Genomic DNA, 18779 nt, shown 5'->3' with positions numbered 1-18779 from the left:
AATTTTATTTCGCAACGCTCTTTCTCTTTCTTCGAGCGGACAAGTGGCGCGCGAGCGTAACGACGCGCCCGGCCCGTAGCCGAGGGGAAAGAGTGGCGCTCCACATCCAAAGCTGTTGGATTAGAAAACGAGAAAGACACAGCGACAGCTTACCAAAAGTATAACGCGATCCATCGCCCCCGGCGCGCTTATGAAATCACGGAGTTCTTGGCCGTGCCCGTACTGCTACACTTTGCCAATGTCAATTGCGCAACAGTCTGATCGCGTTCCCGTTCACTTCGCGTTCACGTTCATTCTCTACCCTACCATTCCACCGATCTTGATCTTGATCTTTCTGATCCTTCGCTTTTTTCTCCTCCTTTCGAAACCTCCTTTCGATCCATCGATCATTCAGCTGTTACAGATTTCTTCAGCGATCACAGACTTGTAGACTCGTTTAAATTTCTATGATATATTGACTGCGGCGATTGACAAGCGAACACGAGGATTTTATAGAATATCAGCGGGCTTCTTTAAATCACCGATTACATACTGTTCTTATTGCTTCAGGCTCAGGTGTATAAATTATCTTGAAACTTCCGTGTGCCGTTTGCGAATCGGTGGTTTTGGAGCCCGCCTAAAACCAGATCTCCCGTTAGAGGATTGTATTAACAGATACTGTCAGTTAAACGCGAGAAACCAACAGGCGAATGGTTCGGGTGGGACGAACGTACCTACTTTCTCGTAGCGAATCACTTCTGCATTCTACCGTCCTGCAAATACGTTTTTATATAATGCAAGAGTACGGACACTTGAAAGTCTGCGCGCATTTTCGCGAAGCAGGATGAACCTTGATATACTTTAATATTTGCTCGACCTTGTCCAACCTGTTAGCGTTCTCCGAGTCGTGCGGCGGGGTGGGTACCATTGCACCTTAATTGTTCGGGAATACATCAACGGTCGTTTTACAAATCGACGGATTGGGCGTGGTGGGCCCAGGCCTTGATCCCGATCTTCAAGTTTAAGCCCATCGGACCGCTTCGCCCCGGTGTATCGTTAAACCAGAGGCTGTTTCACGCGACTTACCTTGTATACCACTTAAGCCTGTCCAGGGAACCACTGTATACGTTGCGACAAGTAGATTAGACGTTAATCTTCAGCGAACAGATTATATCACGGTCATCATTGAGAAAATGAATCGACTAGTTGGAAATTCACAAAACAGCCGCACAGGCTACCTTCTCGTCCAAGCTGTGAAGTTGCAACCGTTCTCCACGATGGCCTGACACTGTATGCGATAAAACCATCTCGCGATCCATGTCTGGATCATGTTTGTCCGTCGCATGATCCTGCACGATGGTTAAATCGTAACCCTATAGCGCGTCTCAATAACGAGACCATACTAGTTGGAATATGAGATACACTCGCGTTGGGCAATCGCAGGAATATCGTTTTGTCCTTCGCCCTCGGATCGCAGGTGTACACTTACGCCGTGGATGATGAAATATGCCAATTGTTGGACACTTCGAAAGTGAACTAGTCAGCTTTTGTCTAGGTCTCTTCCTCCTTTCATCCAAGTTCGCAGAGATTTCGTTTCCTCCGCCTTCGAGGCTGATGACCCACGCGAAGGCCAAGGTCGAAACGAAGTCGAAGGGTTCTCAGAATTGTTGAGCACCCTTTCGAATGGAGATTGGAGTTGTACCTTTAATTTAATCGTTTTCGCATCGTACCTTGGACGACAAACCCCGCCGCTGGGAAAAGTCGGAGTGCGCGGCAATGAGCTCGAATTCAGTGGGGTATCGAATGCGCTCCAGCTCCGTGTCGCAATGCCGGCTTGCTATGAACCGTTCGTGCAATATGCTCGACACTCGACACCGAGTTTTCGGGAAAAAATATATTTCAAGACTAGTTAGGCTTACTAGGACTCGCGTATAAATACCCCGAGGAGCCTAGCAAGTGCATTCAATTCCCTCGCTCGTTCTGCACAGCATAGAAGAACACTCAACAACTCATCATCATGTTTAGGGTGAGTCTAAGAAGCTTTCGCAAGCCTTTCCCAAGAACTTAGAGTCTTCTGAAACAAGTCCCCGAGATCTGAGTGATCAGTAGTGACTTTACAGTTAGAACTGGTGTTTCAATTAAAATATCTAATCGTCTAATAGAGTAACGATATCTCTGTAACAGAAAAATCAAAGCCTTATCTTCGTCGATAACACCCTTCAGGTGTAAGGTACAAAAATGATTCCTGTCTCTTTGCCACTACAAAGGGCCCTAAGAGACTGAGACTTCAACGTTTGAAATTTAACTTTTTTTTCTTTTCAGTTCTTGATGATCTGCGGTTGCTTGGTGGCAGTCTGCCAGGCTGGAGTGATCGGCGGCGGTTTGCTCGCAGGAACTGCACCTGCAGCGGTCGCGGTGCACCCAGCAGCGGCTCTGTCCACGGTCGCGGTGCCGACCATCGCGACGTCCTCCTCGAACATTTTACGGGGTATTGGTAACTTAGGTGCCATATCGGCGGACGCGAAGAGCGTCGATACGCCATTCAGTAGCGTCAGGAAAGCGGACGTGCGCGTTAACAATCCTGGAATCGTGACGGCGGCCGCTGTGCCCGTGCCTCTTATCGCGGCCGCAAATACCGCCCTAGCAGGTACCTGGTCGCAGGGTGCCGACTTACTTTCCCTCTAACATCCGCAGCTCACCCTTTAATTACATTATGTATACCGATCTACGGCTGTGCAGTGGCACAGGTTCCATCGCGGATGTCGAAACAATTAATTATCGAGAATATTGAGCGCTTGGCAATCGCTTGCCGACACGCTTCCTTTACGCACTAGAGCCCGATACATTGGTCCGCTTTTCTAATTAGCCACATTCTCTCTTCAGATCCTGCAATCTTGCCTTTTCATTTCCCTTGTTCTGATCTCTGCTCCCTAAGCATACTACGCTTTATCGCACGATACGTGGGATACCATTAAGTTATGTAAAATAGACGGTAATGGTAGCTGAAAATCGGCAAAAATTCGCAAATTACAGTGGTCTGTCACTGATAAAATGACCACTGATACCGTGCTAATAATCTGATTTACTCTGATTTTCTTTTTATCTGCGTTGATACGTGATAATTCATGACCTCGTACATTTCCAGCTCCACTGACCACAGCTGCTCTCGCCGGGCACGCAGCGGTTCTCGCACCTGGACTGACCGCCCTCGGCGCTGGACCAGCTCTCGCCGGCGTAGCCGCAGCTCCTCTGGGGCTCAACGGCTTGGCCCTGAACGGCTTGGCCCTGAACGGCTTGGGGGGTTTGGGTACCTTGGGAGGCTTGGGAGGCTTGGGGGCAGTCAAGGTTCTCTAAGGGCTTTACTAGAACGGCCAGGGATCGTCGGGGACTCGATACTTCGACGCTATTAACCATGCGTTAATGTTCGCGTCCGCGACGTGCTGTCAACGCTAGCGATCTACGTGTCACAGAATGTAATAACCGAACACCGAATAAATGTGAAATCATTACAATACCGAATTACCTGGTTCCATTCGTTTCTGAGATAGCAGCGTGATAGATCTACTGGATAACTACGATCACTATTAAGGCAGAAAGCACTGGTTTCCATTAGATCGCCGAAGTTAAACTGCCCTGGGCACAGGTAGTCACTGCCCTCATTTATAAGTGAGAGAATAGACCACCTATGTGCTGTTGGCTACTTGAGAGGTAGTTTCAAAGATTTCAACGCTTAAAACATTTCGTATGCAAGAATCCTTCACCACGGAATCATCAATCGTATTCGTACATTGTCCACAGACTTCACCGCCTCCTCTTCGCTGCGTGTTAACTCCTCAGTCACTAATAATAACCGCCCATGTTAGCCGAGGGTGTGAATAGGAACAAAGTAAATGGAGACGTTTTGCATATTTAAGGTATACCGTTATTTAATAAATAACCATAGACAGAGTTGAGATACAAATACAGCATGGTAACATGAAATTGCTGCAGGGGCAGCAGAGGTCCGTTTAGAGAAGCGAATTACCAGGAGTAGGAGACGCCGATGGGGCTGCTGTAAGCCATGTGGGACACAGCAACGGCCGGGGAGTAAGCGACGCCGAGGAGCGGGCTCGGGTGGGACGCAGCCAACGGAGCAGCGTGCGCTGCGTATGCGAGTGGTGCGGCGGGTGCAGCGTATGCGAGTGGTGCAGCGTGTGCGGCGTACGCAAGGGGAGTAGCGTGTGCGTAGATGCCAGGGTTCGTCACACGGATGTCAGATTTGCTGGAGGTGGAGAACGGCGTGGAGATCGTCTTCGACTGGGTGGCGATCTGCGCCAGGTTCCCTGAGCTGCGGAGTATGTTGTCCGACGTGGATGTCAGAGCGGTCGGGGTCAGGGTGTACTGAGGGGACGCCAAGTAACCGGCGTTGCTCACTGCCAGAGCACAGGCGAGGATTACGATCTGCAACAAAGAACATTGCGATATGTAATAATTACATTAGTCTAACGAGTATACAGAATTGTGATCGGCGAGCTAATAAGAGCTCCCTCGAGATCCGGCGAGCTCGATGGCGTGTCGAGCTTCCGAGATCCAGCACCCACCTTGGCGAACATTGTGAGTTGGAGTGGATCGGTTGAGTCTTCAACGATGTACGAATGGAAGTGCGTGCCGATGGTTTCGTAGCCGAAATCTTATATAGCTCGCCGAGGCTAGGGAACGAGATACGCCGGCCACGCCGAACTGGATGGGATCAGGTGGGGTACAAGGGCGTGTTTCGAGCGAGCGCCTCGAAAAAACTTTCGCCATAGGAATATACGCGTAATCGTTCGAGTGGACTTTTCTCCGCCACGCCCGACCCTCACTTTTGTTTTTTCTTCCGACAAATTCGTCGCACATATAGTTCCTGACCTTGTACTAAAAATCCAAAGGCGTCGGGTGTCCGTCTCGCGGGGGGAAGAACGTACCCGATCCCGTTTACTCTTGTTCCTCTGTACCCTCTTGCCAAATTACAAGCTGGACACACCGATGCGAACGATAACGCGCGTCATTCCCACGCGGCCTCTATTCGCGCTTTCGAAACGCCAAATTCACTTCGTGCACGAATACCTGTACCACCTTACATGCGACGGAATTGGGCTTAACTGGTTCGTACGGTGATTTTAGTCGTTTGTCGGGATAAAGATCAGGGACGCGTGAGATTTTTATTAGAAGTTTCAAGCGAATTGAATAATTCGAACCTTTCGATTGAGTTGTTTTAAATGAATCCTCATTTCGAACGTGGCACATGATCTGAGTGAATTTACGAAGCAGATTGACTGATTTAGCGTGTCTGTTAAAGTGTATCATAAAAGTAGGAGTAGAATGTATTCAAATATTTGTTCGATATTTCTATTGACAATTTCGAAACATTTTCCTGAGGTTTCTAAAGCGATTTTCTTGAAGAAACAATTACTCAGGGCCTTTAATTTCTTTACAGAGGAAAATGTACAGTGGCGGATTTAACAGGGCGGCTGATGAGCAGCTGCCGCCTAGGCCCCTGCACAGAAGGCCCCGACAGAGTCCCATGACCAACAAAAATTATGATTACGTATACGTATCCAAATACTACAATTTTTTTCTTACTACTACATTTGGCCCGTTTTTAGTAAACTGCCTCTTCATTTTCCCGAAAAATGGACCCCTCAGAACATTTGTCACCTGGGTTTTTTTTCTTAAATCCGTCACTGCGTAACATTCAGACCATTTTAGATTTCAAATGTTTTCGATAACATTTAATTTTAATTCCTGCCACTCATCGCATTGTTATCTTATTTTAGACTGAATCGATAACGTTGGGTGTGACAGGAAAATGGTAAAGGGGCTCGCGAGCCTCCGAGCTTGTGACACATAAAACTACATTGCGTGATAGGTCTATACTATGCCTGATCTGTGCCTACACTTCGTCGATGATTTGATTAAGCTCGACGGATCAAGGCATTTCCACATCTCTAAAGGAGCATCAAACGTCCTCTATACGACTTTTTACCAAACATTATCGCAACATGTCGGTATCAAAGGCGTAAGTCAGACTTGGAATTGTCTGCTGAATGATACATACACCACAGAGGAAATATAATTTCGCCGGTTTCGCGCTAAAAAGGAAATGAAAGCAACAGGTAGCACCGCTTAATTGAAACAACTGAAGCATGTACCAACAATTTCAAAAGCTAAGAGATCTTGGAGATCGATCAAAATTGCGCGCTTTTATCCAGGATTCGAACTTGGAGGAGGTAAATAAGATTCTTCAAAGACATAAGCGTTAGTTAAGGCCGCAAGACGTGTTAGTTAAAAGTAGCATTTAAACAGCTCGTGAAGATAATACGCAACAGCATTTCCAAGACTGACGCACCAAAGATACTTGACGATGTTTTACAAGGATTTTCCGATTCAGAAGCCTGTCAATTAAAGCGACGTAGATTAATCGAATCTACGCTGAAGGCTTTGGGAAAAGCTAAAGTATCCACAGGACAAGCGGATACGATCGTCAAACGCATAATCTTCGATTTCCCGATATACTCGAAGCAGCAGGTTGTTAAACTGGTCGAGTTTTGTGTTGCCAGTATTCGCAACGATGACGACGAAATACACAGGTGGAATACCTAACTTTCCTCTGTTACAGTCTGCTCGTTTTTCAAAGTACTATAAGTTTCTAATAAAATGCCTTTGCCCTAGTTGGAAGGATCTGTTGCCTGTATTGCTCGAAACGTTGGAAACTGATAAATATGTTACCCGCATAGACGTTGAAGTTTCTGGAGCTGAATATAAATCGTTAACTGTTAAAGATATATGTAATTGTACCTGGAATGGTGATATCTTACCATCTTTGGCAAAAATGTTTGGGTAAATGGACTTCTATGTTTATTAAATAGACTAATTCATTAATTATTAATTCTAAAACATTAATTCTATACACTTATATTTAAAGGGAAATCGCTTTGGAAAAGACTGATCGCAACGAAGTCCTGAAAGCATTGTGTCGTGCGCTGCCTGATGTATCTATGGACCAAGTTCCTCCTTTCGTGTATCAAGCACTGAAATTATGTAAAGATCGAGACAATCAGTACCTTTTACACGCGCTGTGTAAATATTTTGAATCTTATTATTCGAAGGCAGTGCCTGCGGAAGATAGGGATAGCTTCGACGATATTGGTACGTGAACAGGAATATGTAGGCTGATAGTATTAATTAATTTTTTAGTATTAATTTAGTATTAATATTTGAGTATTAACTAGTTTCTTTTCGGGTATATGCTTACAGGCGTAGTAAGCATAAAAGAGGTACGAGATATCGAGAGCACTGTCCTGTACCATGTGTACCAAGCTGCGCAGCTGAACCATGAAAGTATGAAAGATTTCATTCGTTATCTTAAAAGTGTGTCCCATGCTTCCGAGTACACACTACAACCATTTGTGTTAGCTGTATTGATGTCGGTTTCCAGTATATACGAAGATCAGGTAGCAGCTGTTTTAATCTCTGTAAAGATTCGTTTCCTGTTCTATTCCGCTAATCAAAGATGCATGTAACAGATCTTCGAGATACTGAGGTTGGCAATCGTTAACAGCAGCCTGGACAAGGAGAAACGACAAAGTAGCGCCTGGTTGAGACAACTTCTACCTAGTTCTTGTAATATAATTGAAGTTATTCGACAAGTCATAGACAGCAGGTGACGAATCAGTATTTCTCCTTCTGCGTATGTATTTGTTCGCGTTATTGTTTATTCCGTTTGCAGCAACAAAGATCGTCACCTGGTACTGAAGGGGCTCACGGGTTTAGCGTTTATGTTAATGAGCACGGATCAGAAAGGGAAAAATAATGCGACGGTCGTGTGGCATACGGGATCGGAGATAATTCGAGAAGTAATTAAAAAACGTCATGAAACGGTGGCGTTCATGTTGCAAGAGCTGGTTGACAAAATAGTAGCATGCGGCGTATCGACGACTCACTATATAGGTAAGAAAAATGACATCGTGATATGTACAAGCTTAAGGGGCTGTTCTGGTCTGGAGCCCATAAAAATAGGTGATCTTTAGGAATTAATTGAAGGAAAACTACTTCATATAATTTAATGAGACTTTTTGCATTGCATTGGGGATGTCTTAAACTATAGAAATATTTTTTTTGTTTTATAATTAATCATTGCAAACGGCACTGGGGTGTCGTTAAAGTCGAGGCGTCAAAAAATTCATCCAAAACGGCGGAACCTAAACCATTGATCTGAAATAAACATGAAATGAAATCGATTTTTAGACCGGAACTCCCATTAATCAGCGAACCCAATATCGGTATAGTTATCTTTTTGTAACAAATGTCTTGCAGATTGTTTAAAATACGCGTGCCGCAATCTATCAGTCATTGTCTTGGATCATCAGATCTGGATCGTGACTCTTCTGGAACGACTGCTCTTTTTGCCTTGTATAGTAGCTAGTCAAGTTTTGTATGCCATTCTTCCATTGATGCATGTTTCGCCCAAAATACGAGAGAATCTTCTTCTGACTTTGAGGAAAGCGCTTTACAGGAAAGGAATATCGAAACGGCAAATGGCAGTCACGGGATTCCTCGAAATGTTAAAGTACTCGAAAATGCATACCCTGGGTAGCTTTAGACTCAGCCAACGGTGCAACACTTCTGCATACGCTATAAGCTCCAGTTCCAGGTCAACATTAACTCAGGTACATAGGTTTCAAATAGAGGTGCTAAATTCCTTCATCGAGGATAGATACTCTGTTATTTCAGTAAGTTTAATTGCGTTATTCAGGTGACATTAGAGCGCAATACGCAACAAGGGAAGCTAAACGGAGAGAACGACAAAACTCTGTGTTACGAAATACTGGATATACTGAAGAAAAGCCTCACTTATGAATTTGAAGTCAGATTACATTTATACCAAGGTCGGAAAGATTTCGTGCTTATTTCTTAAACGAGCAACAAATCGATATTCAAATATGTTTTTAGGCTTGTATGGGGCTGTGGTAAAGAATCCCGAGATAATAGAGATCGTATTAGATATGCTCCTTGCACATTTGAATATCTACTTGGAAACAGACGTTGATGTCTTGCCACCCGTGAAATTCGAGTTATGCGCAGATCACCATGGGACGGAATTAGTTTTGCAAGAACCTATCGCGGAAATGATATTTGCGCTACAGAAGATATACATCGATACGATACCGAAGAAGTCGAATACTTTGGACAAGTTGCGCGATATTTTAGAATCGCTATGTACAAGAATGGCATCCACCAAATTGGAGCATTTGAATCTGGTAATTGAAACGTTGATATCGAAGGTCCATTCAAGTGTTCCTTATGTGTCGATCGTTTCAGGAGCACGGAATAGATGTGCTGGAGGATCTAGCGAAGTCTCAAGTGAAGTTAAAAAATCTGGGCATGGTGATTACCATCTATGAGGCTTTAATGGCGTTTCGTGTGGGAGAATGGTCGAAAGGGAATCAGGAAAGCTGTCGCAAGATTAATGATTTGTTTAAGGGATACACCCGATCGGTGGACTTCATTAAACTGGTACAGTAGCGTGTACGAACGTTTTCTATTTTGTCTTTTCTACTATATGATTGAAATTATGCCAGTAGCAATCTACAAAGATAAAGAAAGCCGATAGCAGTAAAGCTAAGAAAGATAAGGACGGAAATAATACAACGCGAAAACTCGCTAAATCGAACAGTATTAAAGTACCAAGCACCGTTATGGATTTGAATGCGATACATCAAATCTTGTTACTCTTATACTCGTGAGTATAACGTTACTTCTAATTTAATCTAATTCTTATAACTAATTGAATTGATTTACAAACAGGAGATCCTCCACGACTCAAAGCGAGATAGTCGCGCTTCGAGAAAACCGCAACTTTTGCCTCTATGTGTTCCAAACGTGCGAGCAGCTTTTGCAACGCATGAAATCGTTCATGAGCGATATCTCTGAAACGCAAAACAAGCAGCACATAGACACGTACATTGAAATAGGAGGGTAAGCAAAGGAAAGGGAAAAATCGTACCTGTTTAATGATGTGCGAGTAATTTATTTTTCATTTCTGTTATTTAGGTTGATTTATCAGTATTGTTTATTAGATTTGGACGATGCACTTGAAAACGACGAACAGATAGCGTTGTTGTCTGTGCAGTGCTTCAAGGAAATTAGTTGTTGCATATGTGCAACGTTTCCTTCGGATTTGCCACGATTTCTTGACACGATTTGTAAGTGTTATTAACAAGTTAAAAATTAGTAACAAGTGAACTTCATTTCATTATACTATTTGCTTTCCATATTGAAGTACGTTCGGAGAAGAATTTAACATCAGAGGATATCGATTCAAAAATTCAAGAATTTATTCTCTCGTTAAAGACTTGCTTAATGTCATCGATCATCGACGAAACAGATGATGACGCCAGAAAGAAAATACCATACCTACTATTACAAATCACGGAGCAGTTCGCATATAAAATCAATTTTGAGAAATGTAATCCCGAAAGAGTTAGTAGATTAATCAATTGCCCTGCACATTTTGTCAGAGAATCGTTTCATATACGCATATTGTTTCTATTTTTGGCGAAAGGTGCTGAAGTACGCAAAAAATATGGCTCAAACCGATAGCGTTCGAAGTTCCCTCGCCCCTGCCATTGCTCACTTTTTGTTATATTTAGAAGAATATACTCGGAATTATGGAGAAACATTGAATGATATGTGCTTAGAACTGTGTGAGAAAGTTGGCACTATCGATGGTGTAAGTGATACTTCTAAAGTCTCGAAATACTCTTTCCACATATTCCTTGCTCCTGAAGTTAACTTATACCGTTGCATAAATGTAGACCGAATTAACAGCAAATGAACAATACAAAATTATACGCGGGGATACTGCAGTGCACCTGTACAATGTGTTCAACGACTACATAAAAGAGAAATTGAATAGTGCTTCTTGGCTGCTATCACGATTAAAGGCGGAAGACGCCATTGGCAGAGCACCTGTAACAATCGACGAAGCCTGTAAGTAGTACTTCGAGGTCACGGAACAGAATTCTTCAGTAATACTCGCGTGTTTAATACAAAAATTGATTGTGACAGGGAACAATAATTTAAGGGAGAAGGAACGAAATTTGTGCAAACAATTGTCGTACCTTATACAAGTACTGCACACATTAGCCAACACGTCGATCGAACTAAAAGGCACGTGTACAGATTTCACGTTTAAGAATTTGCAGGCTTTATACCATTTGCTTGGAAACCTTACAAAATATTTCTACGCGAAATCGAACGGGCAAAACGCAGCGTTTCAAACAGTCAAGTATGTTTTGAACAAATGGTCCACAGTGGTAATTCGAGAAGTATTTTAATAGAACATTTTTACAGATTCATTCAAGTGATACAATTAGCTGGTAAACCGTTAAAATCCGCTTTTTATAACTTGGTGACGTATGTCGAGGTATCGAGTTCGAATCATTTAATCTCTCTGACATTTAAACGAATTTGAAATTGTTCATTCATCTCTTCTTTCACCGTGTTTTCTAAAGGAAAACCAGAACAAATTGAATTCGAAATCCGACTCGCACGCGCAAAGGAACAAAATTTTGAAGGAAACCAAAGTAATACCGCGCGTAGTATACGAGATCGAGCAGTTCAACAAAGAAGTATTATTACTCGGCAAGAGGACCGGAGTGAGTATTTGGTGTGAAAGAGTACGAACATTTTTGTCGGTATCACGAAACGAGTTTTCACTCTTTGAAATATATTTCACCAGATACCATTGGAGAATTACATTAAGCACAGCGTGACGAGGGATTTCAGAATTAAAAATCCACAACTGGTAGAGGGTCTTGAGAGAATGGATGTCAGCCTGGTAATAAGAATAACTTCTGTTCCCGTAAATCCTAACGTCGTTCCGGAGATACCCGAGCAGAATAATTGCACTATACGCTTTTTTTTTTATAATCTTTCTAACTTTGATAGCTTACTCCGTCGATTTTGGAAGACACGGAAAGTGAAACCCGCAGCTCGAGCGTGGGTGACTCCAACGTGGATACTGAAGACACAGCGCCCTCAAAGAAACGGCAGAGGATGGATGATTGAAACACTCGTTCTTAACACAATTACTGTGAACATTTAAGTTTGTATTTTCGATACATCCAGGATAAAGTTTTGCATAAATGCGCTTGCCGCTGTAACCCTTGTCACTCCGTTCGCAGTGCTGTCTGATCGTGACGTCGGTGACACTGATCAATGAATCTGTTGGTTTGAAAGTCCTTCGTGCCGACAGAAAATCTGATGTTCGCGGACTTACTTCATCTTCAACCTTACACGTTACACACTCGCTTGCATGCTTTGTGTAAGCGCAGGACTTTGCAGTGAAGCAACATCAAGGGCTCTATGCCACAAAGTCCAAGGGCCTGTTGAATCCTCCTTTTCTGTTCATGTACTGTCTGTACTTTCTTTTCAGAATAACGTGCACAGCGCCCACGTCGTTCCCTTCGACCTTCTTACCCTTAGTAGTATCGAAGCCGCAGAAACCCATCATCCTCATCATTTCCTGCTCTTCTGGTGTCTTCCCTTGGAGATCAGCCTCTGTAGAGTAATATTAAAATATAGGAACGATAACTTCTAGGTTGCTATTGCTTCTCCTCAGCCTTCGACTCACCTGTGATTACAGGACGCTCCGCTGTGGCGGGTTTCGCTTTGGGTTTAGGCCTGTCTCTCTCCCTCTCTCTTGATCTTGATCTACTGTACGAGCGCCTATGCCTGTCTCGATCGCGTTCACGATCCCTTTCTCTGTCCCTCGATTTAGCTCGGTCCCGTTCGACGGACCTACAATGATTTCATATTCGTATTCCGCGAGGTAGAGCACTTTTCGGGATATAGTACCTTCTTCTTCTTTCGCGTGACCGTCTCCTTCGACGATCTCTATCTCGTTCACGTTCGCGGTCTCGATCTCTGGATCGGTCCCTTCTCCTCGGCGATGGTGTACGACTACGTCCCATGTTTTACTTAATTCAGAATTAACGTAATCTAAGTGCTACGAAGACCATTGGATTTACAGGTTTACTTATTTATATTTCGTTCCTCAAGCACCTGTGTAATTTAAAAAGGATTAATATACGTGGCTTATAAAGTAGGTTATGTTTACAACACAAATCGTACTTCACAAGCTTGTGATATCGTGTACTTGCCGATGGATAGTCCAGGTATACCACAATATGGCAGATAATATAATTAGCGTCAGGACTCAATATACAAGGTTAATTGATCATTTTTTGTTGAATAACTACGTTTATACGCGACATCCAATCGTCACAGACAGTTGGGCCATACTGCTACAATAGCGCAGAACGCTGGAGTTCGATAAATAAATAACTTGCCTTGTAATCTTCAATTGTTGAGAAATTAATCATTTAAACTTGCCTGGCGTGAAATAGGAACTCGATGATTTTCTTACACGTTCTGATAAATTAATTTTCATATTTTATTTTGCGAGGATTTTATAGTAACGATTAACATATATTACAAGCATCAAATGTCGTTAGGAACGAAATAAAATAACATTACGTAGAAAGTGATAAATTCAAAACCAAATTGTAGAATTAATTCCGATTAATTCTGTCGGCAAGAAAGAAATTAAATCTAACGGGCTTGTTTTGCTTCCCTGTAGTACTTAGATGTCGCTGTACACAATAATTGCACGCAAATACGAACATTTGCTTGATTCGAATTATTTAATTCTCGAAAGGAAAAACGCATGATTAAAATATACAGCGGTGTTACAAATACAAATGGGTTGTATGCATTAATTGTGGTAGAATTAGTTAACTAGGTTTCCATCCTGCTACGGGTACATATTCGAAATATTTAAAATTCAACGTTTGGTAACGACTAGCCGCCGAGCGACTCTCACCGAGCGATACCGACCTCTACCGAGCGACCAGCTGAGGACAGCGTGAACTGGCGGGAACCGCCATTTGTTCCGTGGCCATCGAAGTGACAAGACATAGGATCACCTCAAGTGCTTCGTGAATATTAAGGTAGGTTTACTTTCCTCGTTCACATTTAAACACTTCTCATCGCTATTAGCACTCCCGCTCACTCTCTATTATCGCTCCTATCTGTGCTTAATACGATTTTAAATACAAATTTATAAAATATCTTCGGAAAAGTTTAATCGGTTTTCACGGATTTACACGCGGTGTATCATATACATATATGTTCGAGTTTTGATATATATTCCGGGTTCAATTTTGACTTGCATTTATTTGTAATATGTATTCCTTTTCTATTACAGACGTTTGATTGAAATTTTACGAACGCCTTATTGACGAGGATTGATGAAAGTTTAATTTATTGTAACAAACAACTGGTGTAATGGTAATATGTTTATATATACATTTCTATGGTTCTTTTTTATTGAATTGTCGGTGGTAAGCATGATACGTAATTTCAAAATAATTTAACGCCAAGATAAAATGAGGAAACATTATGGTAAATGTATTTTTCACTTCCTTTATTCAGTTTTCATTTAAAAGTAACTTTTCGAAATAATATTGCTTAGATTTTAATAGAATATCGGTGTGACTTACATTTTACTGTATTCCGATCGTGATTACACATTTCGACTATTGTCTATACACAATTTAATTATACCTACATATTTTGTGCAAATAATAGGCGAATTTAAATTAATATTTCCAACAGCAGCATTTCTTTTACGAACGCTCGAAAAAAATAGGAAAAATAGGGAACACTTGTGTTTACTGATTTTCTCTACCCCACCTCTCTAACCAGGATTTCTTTCTGTAAAAGCTTTGTTGTTTTTAAGGGCACAGTTGCTCTGAGTAGATTCTCCGTTTATATTTAAGTAACTCGCGAAATTAGAGTCTAACTAGAAGAGAACGATATAAGTATCATTGTATTTCATTGAAAATGTTTTTTTTTGGTTTTGTTTCCATAAACTCTTTCTTTAAGTTCCCAATTTAAAGTTTCAAAATTATCGAAAGTTTCTTTTAATTTCGAATATTTCCTTTTTCGATCGCAATTAAGGCTAAGACTGTCTAATACAATAATTAATTATATTACAAAAAAGTGGAGCCGATGGTTGTGACTTCTGTTTTATCTTAGGAGTAGCTTGGTCGTAGGAAATCTTCTCGCACAGCTTTGAACTTTCTTAGAGGATCGTATTATGAATTTCGTTTATTAAATAAGTACATTGAATAGACAACAGTTAATTCAAATTGAAATTTGAGTATGGTGGACTGCTTATCAACCAAACTGTTTAGTATCTGCAAACTCTGTTCATTCTCTTATCCGCAGATGTCGCTACACGCTACTTTATCGTGGCATATTTTGACGAAAGTTTTTCCTATATCCTCGTGCGTAACCTAATTATTGCATTTCGATTTGCGACAAGAATCGTAACGTTATTTAATTCACCGCCTACCGAAGATAGTTAATATTTCTTCGCAAATAATTTTACAACGAGGAAACTCAAAATTGAAAGCAATCGAACGATTCGAATATTTTCGAAACAATTGATAATATGGAGAAATGCTTCAGACAAGTTGATTAGTTTCGAGGGAGGCACCCTATGACGATACTAGTTTTCCTGTGGGTAGAATTATTTCCTGTGGGTTAAATCCATTTTCTAATACACTGGTCAATCACTGTCACTTATAGAATCAATGCCACATCCACGGAGTAAAACACACGTAGACATTCGCGTGTATAGATAAATGGTTAGTAATAAACGGTAGAAACAATAGGACATAACGTACTCGGATAATAGAACAATTTGACGGCGGGGGGGGGTGGAGGGGGGAAGGTATATACTTGGGTAGAAATAGAACAGCGGAATTTGCATCACGAAGTTCTCGTACAACTGGCTGCGCACGGTTTAGCTGGCTATAGCTGGTCGATGCTGCGACACTCTATTTATATCCGTTTATTAGATTCAATCTTGAACGCGACCGCAACCGTTCGGGAGCGCACACACCGCATGCCTGATTCCTGGTGTCGCCACGGGGCCCAACATGAGAGAACGATTCGATGGTGAAGAAAACAATGCAAAACCTTGTCACCTCTACGCGATAAGGCACCCAACTATGACGCGGGGTACCAGAAAACTAAAATACCCTTTCCCGGATGTTCGCTCAATATTATACACCGAGATCATTTCGAGACGACGCGAAGCGGAGGATATAAGAGGCAGTCGCGTCGACCGGCGACCGTTCTCGAGTCGCGTCATTAAGTCACAATCGTTCAGAGTAGCGGCGTCAGCCTTTCATTACCCATCAGATTCTGTGCATCACTGTTCGGCGACGTAGTAACGCGCTATAAGTTTCGTCGACTGCGCAGGGGACCCGAGATGGTAAGGGACACCTATTATCGAAGGCAAAGTGACAGGAACGGCGTAGTAATATAGAAGTGATCGCTAAATGTAGTCGAGTGACTCCATTTGCAGCGTGCCTCTGTATATACAAAGGTGGAGACTAGTGTAAACAAGGCTCAGAGTATTAGTGAATAACGACCGGCCATGCTTATGAGAATCAGCTTGACACATTTACATAACTCAGTAGAGGAATTCTGAGGTCCGTTTATGGTCGTTGCTGTTCCCTACATTTTGCATTCCGTTAAAAGAGACAGCCGAGAGGATCGATAAGGAATAGGATCAGGGTCGGCTGAGCAAATTTTTCCCGAGTGTGGAGTTGGGGCGCGGGGGGGAATACAAATAAAAAAAAAATAAAATTTCAACAGCATAAAAAACGTTGAAAGTAGTACGCGGGCAAAAAATAAAAAATGGTATAACCCCTTCGAATTTTTCGAACGTGGAGTTCTACGCAACTCACTCCGGCCCTGAATATAATCGTTATATTATTCCAGCGCGAGTGCATATCAATCCACGTCGGCCAAGCCGGTGTTCAAATTGGGAACGCTTGCTGGGAACTCTATTGTTTAGAGCATGGGATACAACCCAATGGTCAGATGCCGTCAGATAAGGCACAAGGGGACGACAGCTTCAGCACTTTCTTCAGCGATACTGGCTCGGGTCACCACGTGCCCAGGGCGGTGTTCGTTGATTTGGAACCGACAGTGGTTGGTAAGGAAACGCATTGAGCTGGTTTGGGTGTTAAAAACGCACGCACGATGCCGACGTAGGTCATGTTCGCAGATGAAGTACGAACCGGACAGTACCGACAGCTCTTTCATCCCGAGCAGCTGATTACCGGCAAAGAGGACGCCGCGAACAATTACGCCCGCGGCCACTACACGATCGGCAAGGAGATTGTAGATCTGGTTATCGACAGAGTACGAAAGCTGGCGGAACGATGCACGGGACTGCAGGGATTTCTAATCTTCCGCTCGTTCGGCGGCGGCACTGGATCGGGGTTCGCGTCCCTGCTAATGGAACGACTGTCCGTCGACTACGGGAAGAAGTCCAAGTTAGAATTCGCGATATACCCGGCGCCACGAATCTCCACCGCGGTGGTGGAACCGTACAATTCCATTCTCACCACACACACGACTCTCGAGCATTCCGACTGCGCCTTTATGGTCGATAACGAAGCGATTTTCGAGATCTGCCAACGCAATCTGGATATCGAGAGGCCAACATACACGAATCTCAATAGACTGATCGGTCAGGTAGTTTCCTCGATAACAGCTTCGCTGCGATTCGACGGAGCCTTGAACGTGGATCTGACCGAGTTCCAGACGAATCTAGTTCCATACCCGAGGATCCATTTCCCTTTGGTCACTTACGCGCCGGTGGTCTCCGCCGCGAAAGCTTACCACGAACAGATCACGGTCGCGGAGATTACTAATTCGTGCTTCGAGCCAGCGAATCAAATGGTCAAGTGCGATCCACGGCACGGCAAGTACATGGCGTGCTGCATGCTGTACAGGGGCGACGTGGTCCCGAAGGACGTGAACTCCGCCATTAATACCATTAAGACGAAAAAATCGATACAATTCGTGGACTGGTGCCCGACTGGGTTTAAAGTCGGTATAAATTATCAACCGCCCACCGCGGTGCCTGGTGGCGATCTGGCTCGAGTGCAACGAGCTGTTTGTATGCTGTCCAATACAACCGCCATCGCCGAGGCTTGGGCTCGCCTCGATCATAAGTTCGACTTAATGTACGCCAAGAGGGCTTTCGTTCATTGGTACGTTGGGGAGGGTATGGAAGAGGGGGAGTTCTCTGAAGCTCGCGAAGATCTCGCTGCTCTGGAGAAAGACTACGAAGAAGTTGGGCTAGATTCGGTTGATCCCGAAGCAGACGGTAGTGTTGAATATTAACGCCATTTTAATTCATGCTCTTGGATATAGACTCTTCTGCCTCTTTTTTTTTCTTAGTATTTTTCCTTCAATGTTTACTACTTCCATTTTTTACCGAGGATATTTCTATAGTTTTCATTGTTGGGAGCTGTGTTGATGAAGTTTAAAACGGAGATGGTGTTAAATGCATTATTGTGAGCAGTCGCGGGGTGGGATTTAGGAGTCGAATCGTATTATGAAATTAATGAAATTAATAGGCGTAAGCTATGGGTGCGGATTAATGTTTTTTAATATACAGCATGTGTTGGCGTGGGTGGTGTTTAGGTTGCTATCTGATACAGTTCGGTGTAAAAATATGTAGATTGAGCGGAATAGAGTATTAATGAACCATAAAGAGATAATAATGACGTGATTAAGGATATTGTAATTATTAAACCCTGAACGATAGAAGCCTTGCCACGAGGCAGTTTGCAGAAATATGGGAAGGGTATTAAGCGGCGACACAGGCGAAGAAATTGAAGAGA

At 43.0% G+C, this 18779-nt stretch overlaps 5 protein-coding genes and 1 long non-coding RNA gene across 11 annotated transcripts; 3 read left to right on the top strand and 3 right to left on the bottom strand.

The window, feature by feature from the left end:
* Nucleotides 1-484: 484 nt before the first annotated feature.
* LOC143373783 (uncharacterized) lies at nucleotides 485-1006 on the bottom strand. The gene is made up of 3 exons (XR_013086529.1): nucleotides 857-1006; nucleotides 714-752; nucleotides 485-616 (listed from the first exon to the last, which is right to left on the bottom strand). It is a non-coding gene; the product is annotated as an uncharacterized LOC143373783 (long non-coding RNA).
* Nucleotides 1007-1041: 35 nt separating this feature from the next.
* Cpf2 (cuticular protein CPF2) lies at nucleotides 1042-5347 on the top strand. The gene is made up of 5 exons (XM_076821328.1): nucleotides 1042-2005; nucleotides 2302-2626; nucleotides 3125-3687; nucleotides 3778-3893; nucleotides 3970-5347. Exons 1-3 carry the CDS (start codon nucleotides 1997-1999, stop codon nucleotides 3331-3333), a joined length of 543 nt encoding a protein of 180 aa, XP_076677443.1. The 5' UTR covers nucleotides 1042-1996; the 3' UTR covers nucleotides 3334-3687; nucleotides 3778-3893; nucleotides 3970-5347.
* On the bottom strand, nucleotides 3902-5049 carry Cpf1 (cuticular protein CPF1). Its single transcript, XM_076821334.1, has 2 exons — nucleotides 4560-5049; nucleotides 3902-4419 (listed from the first exon to the last, which is right to left on the bottom strand). The coding sequence occupies exons 1-2, from the start codon at nucleotides 4569-4571 to the stop codon at nucleotides 4000-4002; spliced, it is 432 nt and encodes a 143-aa protein (XP_076677449.1). The 5' UTR covers nucleotides 4572-5049; the 3' UTR covers nucleotides 3902-3999.
* A 579-nt stretch (nucleotides 5348-5926) lies between the features above and the next one.
* On the top strand, nucleotides 5927-12152 carry Fanci (Fanconi anemia complementation group I). 2 transcript variants are annotated; one of them, XM_076821306.1, is made up of 22 exons: nucleotides 5927-6227; nucleotides 6304-6587; nucleotides 6670-6837; nucleotides 6923-7146; nucleotides 7255-7451; nucleotides 7524-7660; nucleotides 7727-7947; nucleotides 8314-8666; nucleotides 8753-8885; nucleotides 8950-9257; nucleotides 9319-9513; nucleotides 9582-9739; nucleotides 9805-9975; nucleotides 10051-10202; nucleotides 10280-10479; nucleotides 10562-10729; nucleotides 10815-10989; nucleotides 11068-11287; nucleotides 11353-11425; nucleotides 11514-11657; nucleotides 11741-11839; nucleotides 11950-12152. In XM_076821306.1, exons 1-22 carry the CDS (start codon nucleotides 6144-6146, stop codon nucleotides 12067-12069), a joined length of 3984 nt encoding a protein of 1327 aa, XP_076677421.1. In that variant the 5' UTR covers nucleotides 5927-6143; the 3' UTR covers nucleotides 12070-12152. The 2 variants fall into 2 exon arrangements, with proteins under 2 accessions (XP_076677421.1, XP_076677420.1); XM_076821305.1 differs by having other exon boundaries at nucleotides 11741-12152.
* Nucleotides 12090-13546, bottom strand: Ytr (U4/U6.U5 small nuclear ribonucleoprotein 27 kDa protein yantar). 3 transcript variants are annotated; one of them, XM_076821330.1, is made up of 4 exons: nucleotides 13135-13546; nucleotides 12859-13065; nucleotides 12635-12801; nucleotides 12090-12561 (listed from the first exon to the last, which is right to left on the bottom strand). In XM_076821330.1, exons 2-4 carry the CDS (start codon nucleotides 12972-12974, stop codon nucleotides 12365-12367), a joined length of 480 nt encoding a protein of 159 aa, XP_076677445.1. In that variant the 5' UTR covers nucleotides 12975-13065; nucleotides 13135-13546; the 3' UTR covers nucleotides 12090-12364. The 3 variants fall into 3 exon arrangements, with proteins under 3 accessions (XP_076677445.1, XP_076677446.1, XP_076677447.1); XM_076821331.1 differs by having other exon boundaries at nucleotides 13160-13546; XM_076821332.1 differs by having other exon boundaries at nucleotides 13164-13546.
* A 721-nt stretch (nucleotides 13547-14267) lies between these two features.
* On the top strand, nucleotides 14268-18667 carry LOC143373771 (tubulin alpha-1 chain). 3 transcript variants are annotated; one of them, XM_076821318.1, is made up of 4 exons: nucleotides 15798-16348; nucleotides 16442-16779; nucleotides 16861-17077; nucleotides 17150-18667. In XM_076821318.1, exons 2-4 carry the CDS (start codon nucleotides 16777-16779, stop codon nucleotides 18274-18276), a joined length of 1347 nt encoding a protein of 448 aa, XP_076677433.1. In that variant the 5' UTR covers nucleotides 15798-16348; nucleotides 16442-16776; the 3' UTR covers nucleotides 18277-18667. The 3 variants fall into 3 exon arrangements, with proteins under 3 accessions (XP_076677432.1, XP_076677431.1, XP_076677433.1); XM_076821317.1 differs by lacking the exons at nucleotides 15798-16348; nucleotides 16442-16779 and adding an exon at nucleotides 14268-14352; XM_076821316.1 differs by lacking the exon at nucleotides 16442-16779 and having other exon boundaries at nucleotides 15797-16348.
* The last annotated feature ends 112 nt before the right edge of the window (nucleotides 18668-18779 follow it).

The sequence above is a fragment of the Andrena cerasifolii genome, chromosome 10 (genome assembly GCF_050908995.1).
Source record: "Andrena cerasifolii isolate SP2316 chromosome 10, iyAndCera1_principal, whole genome shotgun sequence".
In the NCBI taxonomy this organism is placed as follows: domain Eukaryota; kingdom Metazoa; phylum Arthropoda; class Insecta; order Hymenoptera; family Andrenidae; genus Andrena; species Andrena cerasifolii.
Note: the sequence above shows the minus strand (reverse complement) of the source record. Positions and strands in the feature narration are given on the sequence as shown.

Bases quoted from the DNA above. Each gene is read 5' to 3' on its own strand.
- Ytr (XM_076821330.1), bottom strand. From the start codon at position 12,974: ATGGGACGTAGTCGTACACCATCGCCGAGGAGAAGGGACCGATCCAGA. The intron at 12,802-12,858 runs GTACTATATCCC...AAATCATTGTAG, and splicing joins TCACGCGAAAGAAGAAGAAG to GTCCGTCGAACGGGACCGAG. The intron at 12,562-12,634 runs GTGAGTCGAAGG...ATTACTCTACAG, and splicing joins GGAGCGTCCTGTAATCACAG to AGGCTGATCTCCAAGGGAAG.
- LOC143373771 (XM_076821317.1), top strand. The intron at 17,078-17,149 runs GTAAGGAAACGC...TCATGTTCGCAG, and splicing joins TTTGGAACCGACAGTGGTTG to ATGAAGTACGAACCGGACAG.
- Cpf2 (XM_076821328.1), top strand. The intron at 2,627-3,124 runs GTACCTGGTCGC...GTACATTTCCAG, and splicing joins CGCAAATACCGCCCTAGCAG to CTCCACTGACCACAGCTGCT.
- Fanci (XM_076821305.1), top strand. From the start codon at position 6,144: ATGTACCAACAATTTCAAAAGCTAAGAGATCTTGGAGATCGATCAAAA. The intron at 7,147-7,254 runs GTACGTGAACAG...ATATGCTTACAG, and splicing joins GGATAGCTTCGACGATATTG to GCGTAGTAAGCATAAAAGAG. The intron at 10,480-10,561 runs GTTAGTAGATTA...TTTTGGCGAAAG, and splicing joins AGAAATGTAATCCCGAAAGA to GTGCTGAAGTACGCAAAAAA.